We start from the raw sequence: 14,412 nt of genomic DNA on the forward strand, positions 1-14,412 counted from the left end.
CAGTGAAGCTTACACATTACTGCTTCATGGCAAAAATAGGTGCCATTGTGGTACCCATCATGTAGCCGATGTCCTGTGCAAAGGAGCCTCCCACTGGTCCATTCATCACGCATTCATATCTCTGGAACCATAAGGCGTAGAGACTTGAAATTTGGTAGGAATATTCCTTTCGACGAGTAGAGGTCAGCTGAGAACGGATTATACAAATATCATTTATCGTTTTTTTATTATGAACAGAACAACGTCTGTCGTTGCAGCTAGTATTATTTAAAAATTAAATTAACAGTCAATTATTGGAGGGTAGTTAAATGAATTATTTTTTGATTTACTTTATCCGTGTATTTGTATACATGTATTTGCCCAACGGCCGTTCCCATTATACTATATACAGATAGAGATAAATTACTACCTTCTACCTTCAGTAATTAGCTGTCAATAATCTGAAGCTGTCCCAATATAAAGTATAAGTCATTCTTAACGCCTTATATTGGGACGCGTGAATTGCAATTTCCATACAAACTTCTATTGTTGGTAAGCTATACGTCATCCCATCGACACACAGCGTGTATGGATAAGGTGAGTTACCATTGATAAGGTTATTGGAACAGAAAAGTCAACGATAGTTACAATTTTTATCTAAAGTAAGAGATAGACTGAATATTGGGAACGGCCGTATATAACTTATAGTAACATCAAATTATCTATATAACTCTATATTTATTTTCGTTAAATATCACGCCATCATAAGCGTTTCCATCATGGTTTACTTAAACTAGCGTTATTTTGTAATGATTAATACATGTATGTCGTTTGGGAACCAATTAATAAACAAATAAAATAAATTTATATTATTTAAACAAAATTCATATATTGGATGCAGCACCTTATAAACTAATTCGCATATTACAACCATTGTATAATACTCTATTTGATTGAAAAGAGTGGCCGTTCAGTTTCTTGTATGTTCTCCTCACGAGTTCAACTTTTTCCGAACATAATATGGTAAATTTTGCAATTTAAAAGAAATATGTATAGTGACTATTCACAGGCGCTTAGCCTAACAGAATAAAGTTTATTTGACTTTATGTATGAGAATAATATTAAATTTATTCAAATCGATCTCTTAAGATGTACAAAATAATTTTATCATGTTATGCACGGACGAGTAAAAAAAGAAGTACTCCGCGCCGTGATATTAGCAAGTGAAGCACCGTTATGCTAGTGTGTGTGCGGTTACGGGGGATGCTAGTTATACAATTTGTTCTCCCTTAAATAATCATATATGGCCACAAATACTTATATAGTATCGTTTTTACACTTTTTCACAACGCACGACGGCATTTTTAAATTTTTATTGAGACGCAAACTGATCTGTCACAGACGATGACAATTCTCATAATGGCCGCCTAACGGCCTGTAGTAGTGTAAGTGTGTGCGTGGGGCTATTTATTTACACGTTAATTGGCTTGATTTGGTGCAACACTGTTATGTAAGGTGACACGGAGTCCTTATTTTTATATTAAGTTATTTTATGTTAAGTTGCAATATTTTCAAGCGTTTATACCAACTTAAGTTTATCAATGAGTTGCCACACGTTTCGGAGTAAGTAATAGCCTTTTACGTTTGCAGTCAAAATTTGGCATCATTTGTCATAGCAATGACAATTTTTTATATATTTGTTACATGTTATTTTTGATGATACCACAATTAATATAGTAATATATATCCGGACGACTAAGCCTTGCTCGGATTTTTAAGAATGTACAAAACTTGAACAAAAAATAACTAATAGGACATTTGGATTCGAACCGGGGTCTTCTGCTTTCCGGATCACCCAATGTCCCACCTATTACAGTCTTATACAGTGGCAAACTTTACCTTTGTATTCTAATGTTATTGTAGCTTTTTCTCATTAAAACACAGATAAAACTACATTTTTTTAATTGAAACCTAGCTAGATCGATTTAATTCTTCGAATATGTAATTTTTTACTTTCAATAAGGTATTTTATATCATATTTTGAAGAAAAATATTTGATTTGAATGTAGCTAATGTTACATTTTCTTTTTTTGTATAAGATACACACGTATTTCATTTTTTCATGATTATATTATCATATATTTTGTTTCTAAGTGTTAACTCATAAGATAAATTAATGGATCACGTTGTTGTGATAACACCGGTACACATAACCATTTAGAGTGTCGCTGTTTGCGGTGCAATATGCTTAGTATATACTTATAAGAGATAACTTTTATAACATGTTGAAAACGTAAAATTAACAAAATAAAATGTATACTGTACAAAAAGCAAACCATCTCAGCATATTTAGAATTATTAGCATTAACCCCGATTTCAACAACACAAACCCTTTTGTATACGACTTAAAAGTGACTTAAAACATACTTACTTTACGATTTATAATAGTTGTCGGCAAATTATTCCAGCATTTAGAGGAATTGTATTTTAAGTGAAGGTAGACGGCAGAGGTATTTCGATGATAATCTAGCCGTGACGCGCGTCATTGGTGACACGTGATCATTTGTGTCCGTACTAAACAAATAATTAGGTATTGCTAATTGTCTCATGACAAGGAAAAGGATTCATTTTATATGGCATTGAACAATAAACGTGCTTTTATCGCCATCGTAAATGTACCTTATAATACTTATAGCTTGAACACATGGTCGGATTTGGTATGGCCGAACCATCGGACGGTCCGGAGGGCGTAGGTTGGCGCCTCGCACCAATTGGCCTAGCGTCGTACTGGGTACGGTCCGGACGATAATAATAATAATTTTGTGCGAAGGACAATGCGTATGTCGCTTCCTCTTAATATTGTCTTTCGAATATGGTCCGCTACCAGATCGCATCCTATGGTTCGGCCGTACCAAATCCGATCATGTGTTTAGGCTATTAAGAATACGCAATAGTCCGAGACAGTTCGTAGATTTATGAGTAAATATTATGCCGTAAAAATATAGAGACCAGATTTATTATCATTATTAGACCAGATGCCTCGTGTAGTCTACAAATATTAATAAATTCCAAAATGACGCGGATAATATGTCTGTTTCTATGTAAATGGCGCCACAACAAAGGGAGCTGAACAAATCTTATGTCAATAACGTTCTATATATATTATGAAATCCAGGAACACGGGTTCGAAATTAGAATCCTCTATTTTTAGTATTTAATTTAAAAAAAACATTAATCCCAGAAGCTTTCATTTAATTCAGGAGGTCACTTATAAGGTTTTGGCAGTTTTGTACGCGTAGATTTAAAAAATTTATCTTACACTGTTTGCTTGTGGAAGGATTGGAATGAAACAAATACTAAATGTTAAAGGGAGGTAGCTACAATTATACGTCTCTGAAAATTGTATTCAAATAGTGTTTGCCTTCACGGGCAAAAAATCTAAGAACTTTTTTTTTTGGCCTCATTTTCATTATTAGAACGTGTAAAATCGTTTTTGTTTTTAATTTTTAATTTACAGATACAGATACGGTTTTTATACAATATTACGAAACAATTCAATATTAGAAAGTCTATTACATTGCACAACACTGTACCTATTACATAGAACACTAGATTTTTGTATTATTGATGAAAACTATTTGACGATATTTTGTATTTTTTTAATTTATGATATAAAATTCCGTTACAAGGAAGACGTTCACGAGATGTTAAGTCAAAGGCCCTTCCAATTGCAACGCTGTGCTGCTCAAGGTTCTTGATTGAACTCAAACTTCTGCAATCCATTATAAATGTTTTATTATCATCATTCTGTTATTTATACCAATAATATAGCCGGTTGCAACGTACGGTACGTGCCTTAAGTACAATGGAATTCTTTCGAACAAAGTTTCTCGTGTGTCGTGGCTATTTTAGCCTTTTAATTGATTCTACTAGCCATTTGAAGCTGCATTTTTAATTCACAAGCATCTCTAGTACTTGTTTTATTGTCAATGGCGAGTTACTCTGATAAACCACCATGTTGACTTTATTTGTAGCAAATTAAGAATTATACTAGGAAAATTTTACCACCTTAGTTGTAGGATACCCATTAGTACCCTAAAGTGCTTATACTTTTCTTTGGTAGAATCCATAATTGATAATGCGCTTGATAGCTATGGGGTTACTTTGAAAACATATATCGATAGACTCGAATCAAATGCGATTTTTAAAATTTCTCGTCACCAAAAAAATTAAAAATAATTGTAAAAATAATTATAGAAAATTATTTAAAATGTGTTAAGTATTGCCAGTAAGATTAAAACATAAGTACTTATTAGCCATTAACAATCATGGCAATTAAGAACATAACCCAGTTATGCACAACCACGATACTCGGTTGATGTCCGCTGGTAAGTTCGAAGTTCCTAGAATCAAGAACTACTACGGAGATAGGACTTTGAAAAAACGCCTACCTTATCTATTAAACAGCTTGCCTGAGGACATCCGACTAGAAACCAGTATAAGAAAATTTAAAACTAAACTTAAGAAATATTTATTGATATAAAATCAATGTTCTAATAAGAATTAATGTATTACAAGAGATTTGATCCTGCAGACAAACTGCCCAAAGAGATTTGCGGGACTATGTTAGCTTTCAAGATTCTTTCTGTAAATGATTAATAGTATAAATAAAGAAAATAAATAAAAACTTTGGATAAATAACCGGGAAAACTCTCCAAGTATCGTACCCTTCATTAATGGCAGGTATAATTGAAACACTTTTTAAAGGATTAAGCCGACTTATAGAACACATTGCTGATATCAAACACAGACGTCAGCTGTATGTGAACACATAACAGACCGTCTATACCACTACATCCGCTTCGACCAAGCAAAAGTTTTTTTCTAGAGAATAGATTTCTTCCAAGACTCAAGTACGTGAAAAACCTAAATTTCAATAGAGAGGACGGTCTAAAATTATCTATCACCTGGGATCCATTAATCTCTAAATTAAAACCCACAACATATATAAATAAATAATATATAACATAAATACCACATCCGAGGCAATAAATGGCGCTAAACTTCATAATGACAACTATAATAAATACTATCTTGACTCATTTAAACCGCCTCGTATCATTTATAGATACTAAAAAACCCAAAAGGAACTATAAATTGTAAGTAATGATATTTATTTGGTTAGTGTCTATCATTCTTCATGGGCTCAAAGAGTAAAGGTTAGGGTTGTCATTTACCGAGTGAGAAACAAAGGAACAGACAGATAAGATAAAACGTACACATAACATACTTACTCGTTGCAAACTAGGAAGTTTTTTTATGAAAAGGTCAATGAATGTTTATGTTATGATCATCTATATATTACATAAAAATTAATTGCTGTTCGTTAGTCTCGCTAAAACTCGAGAACGGCTGGACCAATTTGGCAAATTTTGATCTTGAATTATTTGTAGAAGTCCAGAGAAGGTTTAAAAGGTGAATAAATATGAAAATGCTCGGAATTTTAATAAAAACAACAGTTCTGTTTTTCCTTTGATGTGTCCCCGTCGTTCAAAAATCAAATTTGAAAGAATATTTTAAAATGAATAACTAATTAGAATTTTTATATCTTTCTAACTTTCTCAGGAGGTAAAAAATAACCTTAATATTAGCTTTTATTTCTTTAATATTAGGCAATTTTCGAATACCAAAGACAATTTTTAAATTTTTCTGATCTTTTGTGAATGTGACTTTACTGCTAAGTGCGCGAGAACTTTTCTCACTTTGATTAATCACAATAATTAACGATGCCGAGGAGAAGAAGACCTGACTTAGGTCGTCGCAGTCAATCAAATGTGTGAAGAGCTACCTCATGTGCTAACCGCAATGATGACCAGAGAGAGACAAATAAGAAAATAGTCGTATTGCTATGTCAGAATTGCGTTCCTTATTGAGTGACAATGTAGTACATAGGCTTAGAATGCAACGAGTTCGTGCACATCAAACAGCCATAATATTATCAATCGAACTGATAAGACACCTGCCGGTGAACACACAAGGAGTTTTAATACACCCACCACTGACGAAGTGGCTGTTGTCATTGTGGGTGAAAATTTGTAATCTAAAGCAATTATTCTTATGTCCAATATTTGTTTTGTATGGACATATTTTCTATGAGAGATTTAATTGACGCACGGTCACATATTTCTATTATAATAGCAAGGAGCATATCTTTCGTAATAATTCTTGATGTTGTGATATATTATTGACAAAATCATAAAAAAACATTATTTTATTTATTATACAAGGTGGGCCAAAAGAAATCACCCTATTGGAAGATGCTCTCATTTTTGCAAATGGCTGCCAATGTCAAACATCAACAAGCCATGGAGCAGTACACTCCCCAAGAACGTGGAATAATTGTGTCTATTTTTTTGTGTAACAATTCGTCTGTGGTGTTGGCGCATCGCGAATTTCGTCGCCGATTCCCCGGCCGTCTGACACCGACTGCGCAAACACTGCGCCGTTTGGCCACCAACCTTGAAGAGTATGGGACCACACGAGACGTTTCCAAGAGTGGGCGGCCCCGGAGCGCCTGTTCTGCCGAGAATATCACCGCTGTTGCCGAGGATGTCGTGCAGTCGCCGGAAAAATAGACCAGACGCCGTGCCACGCAATTCGCCATCAGTCGGACGTCCCTAAGGCGAATTTTGGTCAAAGACCTGCGCATGTTCCCGTACAAAGTCCAGTCCGTGCATCAGCTGATGCCTGCCGACAGCCAAAGCTGCGTAACCTACGCCCAAGCCAGCCTCAATCTCGAAGAAGAAGTGGACGATTTTTCGACACCTCCGCCTGTACGTGAACAAGCAAAACTATCGCTTCAGGGGAACCGAAAATCTACGAGTGATGCACGAAGAGCCATTACACCCGCTCAAAGTGACTGCATGGTGCGCTGTGCACGCTGGAGGAGTCATAGCGCCATTTTTTTCGAGAACGCCGCTAGCCAAACGACAACAGTGGACGGTGCGCGCTATAGGGCCATGTTGACCGAGTTTTTTCTGCCGCAATTGGACGAATTAGGACTGCAGGACATGTGGTTTCAATAGGACGGAGCAACGGCACACACTGCACGAGCCACAACCGATATTATGAAGGCGGTGTTCCCGGGTCGCCTCATCTCTCATTTTTGCGATTTGCACTGGCCCGCAAGATCGCCCGATTTAACCGTTTCAGACTTTATTTGTGGGGTTTTTTGAAGTCCCGTGTTATCGTGAACAAGCCCGATACTCTGGAAGCCCTCAAGGACAACATTTGACACGAGTGCGAGAATCTGTCGCCCGAAGTTCTGAAATGATGAAAAATGCCATAAAACGAGCCCACTTGGAAATCAATTGTGCCGGCGCCCATATGGCCGATATCATCTTCTCGACTTGACCACTACAATTCTAAAGGTTCAAATAATTATAATCAAAAAACAGAATCGAAGTTTTTCATTTAGAAAAAAAAGAGAGCCAAACAACATCGGATGACTTCTTTTGGCCCATCCTGTATATAGAACAACGTCTGTCGGGTCAACTCGTTATTAATATATTAACAGTCTGGATTTGCTTAAGAAATCTCTAGAACCAGCAGTAACTAAGTTATATTATATCGATGTAGATAATTATTTAACATTATTTTTAGGTTATCAATTGGTACTTTAATTCCTGATATTATATTATATCTAATAAGTTTTAAGTGTTATCTGTTTAGAAATGCAATAAAATCATGATAAAACGCTTATTTATAATTATCGTTATAAAAATTTACACAGGTAGGCATATTGTATATTTTCAAAGCATATAAATTAATACTTCGTTACAAAGCAAAGAAATAGTATATTGTGCACGTTTCGCTCGTGCGTTCAACTTCACTTTCGTGGGCAATCGACAATTTGTCGCACGAGTTGCACAGACTATTTTGTATTACAAATGCGACGATTTATGTGGGTCCAGGGGCAAAGCCTATAATTTTATTTATTTTAGCAATTTTATCTAAATTTGCGTGTGCTAAGTATAATTTGCGTGCGACAAGTAAACTATTCGCACTTAAACAACAGTTTCATATACGAAAAAACTCACGCGTAACTTTAAATTGGGCAAACGGCTCTTTTTCAACCGCAACAGCGAGCGCCTTGATACTACTTTTCCCGCATGAGTAATACAAATAAGTTTTTATTTTGTGTTTATTTATAAGGTTTGCCAACAGGTTCATATCTTAGTCACGACCACGATTCACATTCATATTATAAATAGATATTCAGACCCAATTACAGGCAAACACAGCTTGCGATAAAACAATATCGCTCAGTATGGATACGGATTAAATATTAATGAAATATGGAAGACTAATAATTATAACGAAAACTTTGAATGCAAATTACTTTTAAATTTAGTTAAAGAATCATTTATGTATAATAAACCACAACGCCAACTGTGTTTATCGGCGATATCCTTGCGTGCAAGTAATATTGTGTTTCAGTTTGAATGTCACCGTAGCTTGTGAAATTACAGGTCTAATGAGAGATATTTTTTTTTTCTAAAAAATACTGATAAGACATATTGTTGTACATCTGATGATTAGTACTATGCCGTGCTCATTACATAAGATAAACCTAAATATTTTAGACTCGATCCTCTATGCTTGCGTCGTGTGCTGCTTGCAACGATGCTACTTCATAAAATAATTAACTGCCCTGTACTTTCCCCGGGGCGTAAAAAGAATAGGTGAGTCCCTGGCCCATGTGTTTCGTAAGAGGCGACTAAGGGCTTTTTAGAAGTGGGAGAGTCACGCTGCCGTCTTTTGACGTCAGTACAATCGGGCCAGACTCGTCCGGGTTAATTACCACACTCGCACAGAATACCGGCGTGAAGAAGCGGCCTAGTGCCGCTATGTTTCGCATGTGTTAGTGACGAGGACCGGTGGCAACTCCCCTCTTCCCCAACAAAGATTATGAAAGCGGTCCTTAAAGAGATAGTACCCCAGGAGGCTCTACCAGATTCGGAGAATCCCTCCCCGAGCACTCTAGCTCGGGATGTCTTTCGTATTCTGGAGAGGGCACAGAACCGCGCATGACCAAGGACAAACGAGGCAGTAACACCACGGCACCCCGTTCCACACTCAACGTGGACTTTTGCAATATCAGGGGAATTCACTCCAACTTAAAAGCCGTCCACCACCACCTTGAGACGGCGAAGCCGGCCTTGTGTTTCCTTACGGAGACGCAGATATCTCGACCTAGCGATACGTCATATTTAACGTACCCCGGGTACAAAATTGAGCACAATTTTTTGCCTCATGCCGGGGTATGTGTGTACGTTAGGGAGGATATCTGCTGTCACCGTCTCGGGAATTTTGAGGGTAGGGACCTGTCCACTCTCTGGCTCCGCGTGGATTTAGAGGACCGCGTCCGCATCTATGCGTGTGCCTACAGGTCCCATAGTGGTAACGCAGAAACCGATCATCTCATGGGCTGCGTTCAAGCGGCAATTGACGACGTGCTTGCTCCCCTCCGCTGAAATCGTAGTCTTGGGTGATTTCAACGGGCACAATGCCGAATGGCTTGGACCAAGTACCACAGACTACGCAGGGCGATCTGTGCATAATTTTGCATTGGCGTATGGTCTGTCTCAATTGGTTGAGTCGCCAACGCGGCTCCCGGATGTGGATACTGACTACACATCCCGATGGTTATCAGGTCTTTGTCGACGCCCCTCTCGGAACGTCCGACCATTGCCTGGTCAGGAGTATTAGGAGTGCCTATCCGATGCCAACGTCGCAGACCACTAGCGACTCGCCGGGTTTGGCACTCCAAGTCAGCAGATTGAGATAGGATGCGTTACTTTTTTGCTTCCCACCCTTGGGGCATTATTTGTTTCCCTTCGAATGATCCCAGTGCCTGCACCGTTGCAGTAGCTGATGTGATACTACAGGGCATGGGTATATTTATACCAAGCTCTGTAGTACCGATTGGTGGCAGATCACAGTCCTGGTTCGATGCGTCAGTTAAAGCGGCATCTGACTGCAAAAAACAGGCGTATCGAACTTGGATTGCGGCGCTGGGCACAAAGGATCCGAACTGCATAGTTCTTAAGAGGAAATGCAACCGTGCCTCCAGATTTTTAAGCACGTCAAATTTTTTAAGAAAGTCAAAACACGTCGTCAAATTCGGCGAGGAGCTTTCCAGTTACCCGACCGGAACACGCAAGTTCTGGTCTTTGTCGAAAGCTGCACTTGGTAACTTCAGCCAGCCGTCCATGCTGCCGTTGCATATGAAGAATGACACCCTGGGCCATACGGCAAAAGAGAAAGCCGATCTCCTGTGCGCTCTTTTCGCCTCCAACTCGACTCTTGACGACAACGGAAAAACACCGTCGACCATCCCGCGGTGACAGAGCTCTATGCCTGAAGTACAGTTCAGACATAAAACTGTTAGGCGAGCTCTGTTTTCGTTGGACGTCAGGAAGTCGAGCGGGCCGGATGGCATTTCTGCAATGGTGCTTAGAACGTGTGCCCCTGAGTTGACGCCGGTGCTAACGCGTTTATTCCGGCACTCTTATTCCAAAGGCGTAGTCCCTGACTCATGGAAGTCAGCCCTTGTCCATCCAAAAAAAAGGAGACAGTTCGGATCCGGCAAACTACAGGCCTATTGCTCTTATCTCCCTGCTCTCCAAAATCACGGAGAGCATAATTAGCCGCCAGCTCTATGTATATCTAGAGGGGCACCAGTTGATCAACGACCGACAATGGTCGGTCGGCAGGTGATCTTCTGGTATACCTAACACATAGATGGGCTGCGGCTATTGAAAGTAGGGGAGAAGGCCTGGCAGTTAGCCTGGATATAGCGAAGGCCTTTGATCGTGTATGGCACAAGGCGCTCCTCTCAAAACTTCCATCATTTGGGCTTCCCGAGAGCTTGTGCAAGTGGACCTCCAGCTTTCTCACTGGGTGCAGCATACAGGTTGTTGTCGACGGATATTGCTCGAACCCGAAGCCCGTGAATGCTGGAGTGCCCCAAGGCTGTGTGCTATCTCCTACGCTGTTTCTTCTGCATCTGAGAAGAACAAGAAACTGGGCGTCATTAATAGAGTACGGCAATACTTTAAGCCGGCCCACATACTAGCGCTCTACAAAGCGCTGGTCGGGCCACACATGGAGTATTGCTGTCATCTCTGGTCTGGCACACCCCAGTATCAGCTCGATCCATTTCACCGCGTGCAACGTAGAGCAGCTCGAATTGTGGGGGACTCAGTGCTCTGTGATCGGCTGGATCACTTAGCGTTGCGTAGAGAAGTCGCTTCATTGTGTGTATTCTACCGCATTTATCACGGGGAGTGTTCCGAAGAGCTGTTTAACCTGATTCCTGCCGCCGAATTCCACCTTCGCACGATACGCCACAAGTTAGGATATCATCCCCACCATCTGGATGTGTGGCGGTCCTCCACAGTGCGGTTTTCAAGGAGCTTTCTCCCTCGTACTACAAAGCTGTGGAATGAGCTTCCTTGTGCGGTGTTTCCGGGTTGATACGACATGGGTACCTTCAAAAAAAGCGCGTACACCTTCCTTAAAGGCCGGCAACGCTCCTGTGATTCCTCTGGTGTTGCAAGAGATTGTGGGCGGCGGTGATCACTTAACAACAGGTGACCCGTACGCTCGTTTGTCCTCCTATTCCATTAAAAAAAAAGAAAAATAATTAATAATCAATCGGATACTTCATTATTACCAAAAATAAATTTCAATTGTAAAATCCCTAAACGCACAGTTTGTACCAACAACATATTTAGACATAATCGTAGCAGTACTAACCTAGCTTACCACTCCTGCATCAATCGTACTCAAAATAATCAGCAACTCAATTTATTTAATTCCACGTCAACCCGTTTTCGTCGTAATGTCATTGACTCCCTGCGTAAGGGAGCTAATTTGTAAAAATTACTATTATTTGTGTTTGTCTCTAAGTCTTTTGTACATGCCAGTTATTGATATTTTTCTATGTGTCTTTTAGTTTTAAGTCTCCTTGTTGATATTTTTACATTTGTGCATGAATATTGTTGGTAACAATTATTGGATTTTTGATGAACCCAATATTCTGAGCGGTATGCAATTGCGTTATTTCACTTACTTTGAAACATATGATGCTAAGTCTCATTATGCCAGTAATATCACTAGCTACCCCACCATTCAAAAAGGAACACAACAATGCTTCACAGCAGAAAAAAGCCGCCGTTGTAACCCACCTTTTTTTTGGCATCCTCTTGCTAATATATTATTGCATAATACACGTTCATTTAAGTTATATAAAAAAAAAATACGTGGGATCTTGTACTAATGTGCCTCGCCTCCTTACTTCTTCCAGACCTGAGAAAAAAAGGCGCAATGAGCTGAGCGGATCTATATTTTTTCGAAATATGTCTCTAATGTGTCTGTTCTTGGTATTAATCTAAATAAGATTGTCTCTATATGTTGCCCTTTCAATTACCCGCATTAAATACTACTTTTAGATCGATGGAGGGACTGGTGAATCAGAAACTTTTGGTTCAGCACTTGAGAGAACGGTGAAATGCGCAAACGCATTTAGGAAACTTGGTCTCCAGCCAAACGATGTGATAATCCTGATGGCCCCTCACCACATACACCTCTCGATACCAATGTACGCAGCGTTCTATGTCGGTGTTGTTGTCGCTGGTATCGATATGTACCTGGGAGTAAGTGAGTATAGTTTACTGCTCAATATTCTGTATGATCTACCCTGTATGATCCTTAAAGAGTACAAAAATAATAATAGTAATTGACACACTTTTACACTAGGGATAGCTTGTAATATACATTGTAATCCATATTTTATATATATAAAAAAAAAAGCCCGCTGAGTTTCTTGCGCCCATTCTTCTCAGGTCTGAGGCAGTCTCTTTTGAATGGGTGGTAGATTTTGACGTTCAATAAGTGATTATAAATCCTATTTTGAATAAAAATATTTGAATTTGAATTATGGGTAAAACGGTATATTTAATACAATATACTTAGTAGAATATAGAAAAAGACATATAAACATCCATGATTCGGAAACAATATTCATCATATAAATGTATGCACCTACCGGGATTCCAAACCGAGACTTCTACCTCAGTAGGCAGGGTCACTAACCACTGGGCTACATTGATGCGGCTGGGCGGTTAAAATGAAGATGTGAGTTATAACATTACACCGACCGCGACGTGAACGTGTGCCGCTTGACGATCATGCTGACTATGTGTATTATACTGTAAATTACCCTCAGAATGTAAAGTCTGCAATGCATTCTATACAATACTAGCTGACCCAGCAAACGTTGTATTGCCGATATTAAAATCGCGATACAAAAGTAACTGTTGATCGTAGGTGGGTGAAAATTTGAAGTTGTGTGTATTTTTTATACCTGACTCATAATCATACAAATTAAAAAAAAAAAAAAATAAAAAAAAATTCGTGTGGACCACCCTTAACATTTAGGGGGATGAAAAAAAGATGTTGTCCGATTCTCAGACCTACCCAATATGCACTCAAAATTACATGAGAATCGGTCAAGCCGTTTCGGAGGAGTTTAATGTTTAACAACATGACACGAGAATTTTATATATTAGAAAAGAATGAATATGCAGATGTTAATGTCTATTAAAAACGAAAAGGGAATTTAGGTGATCATTTTAATATTTCGTAAACAGTAATATTTTTTATTGATTGATCTCCTGCCACAAGGTGCTTCATGTCGGGGTATGAGTGTTTGTTAGGAAAGATTTCTGCTGTCACCGTCTCGGCAATTTTGAGGTTCCTGTCTAAAACAATTGGATAAATAAATGTGAAGATGTTAATTGAAAATTTTATTTAATTTCCAGATGAACTCCAAGACACCTATCGAGACAGCCAACCAAAAATAGTATTCTGTCAGAATGATAGAGTACAAGATGTCAAAAAAGCTTTAGACGCATTGAAGATGTCATGCGAAGTGGTTACATTCGATAAAGGTCCAGATTATGATAATTTTGACAGTTTTCTAGAAAAACATGGTGGTGGCACTTCGGCACAAGATTTTCGGTAAAAAGGAATTCAGTCAGTTAAGTAGTTGGCGTTGTGAACCAATTCGTTATTCAAAAGACTTGTTAAAAACGTTTGTGTGGTAAAGGATACTACGACATAAATGACTTTTTAATGATACCACAGATTGGGAATGGAGCGACCGCCCTCAGGCTATTAAATAATAAGTTTAATAGTACAATATTACTTTGTAAATATATATTTAAAAAAAATCCCGCTTAGTTTGTTGCGGCCATTCTTCTCGGGTCTGAGGCATTCGTTTTGGAATGGGTGGGTAGTTTTTGACTTTCAATGAGTGATATCACACCCTATTTTGAATAAAAATATTTGAATTTGAATTTTGAT

At 38.6% G+C, this 14,412-nt stretch overlaps 1 protein-coding gene across 1 annotated transcript in view; it reads left to right on the plus strand.

Annotated features, from left to right (window-relative positions):
- LOC126975669 (luciferin 4-monooxygenase-like) overlaps window positions 1-14,412 on the plus strand; it is a 32,160-nt gene that overhangs the window by 504 nt on the left and 17,244 nt on the right. The window contains exons 2-3 of the mRNA XM_050823661.1: window positions 12,498-12,705; window positions 13,869-14,067. Coding sequence (XP_050679618.1) covers window positions 12,498-12,705; window positions 13,869-14,067 — 407 coding nt within the window. The remainder of the gene's footprint in view (window positions 1-12,497; window positions 12,706-13,868; window positions 14,068-14,412) is intronic.

Source organism: Leptidea sinapis, chromosome 37 (assembly GCF_905404315.1).
Source record: "Leptidea sinapis chromosome 37, ilLepSina1.1, whole genome shotgun sequence".
NCBI classification, from domain to species: Eukaryota; Metazoa; Arthropoda; class Insecta; order Lepidoptera; family Pieridae; genus Leptidea; species Leptidea sinapis.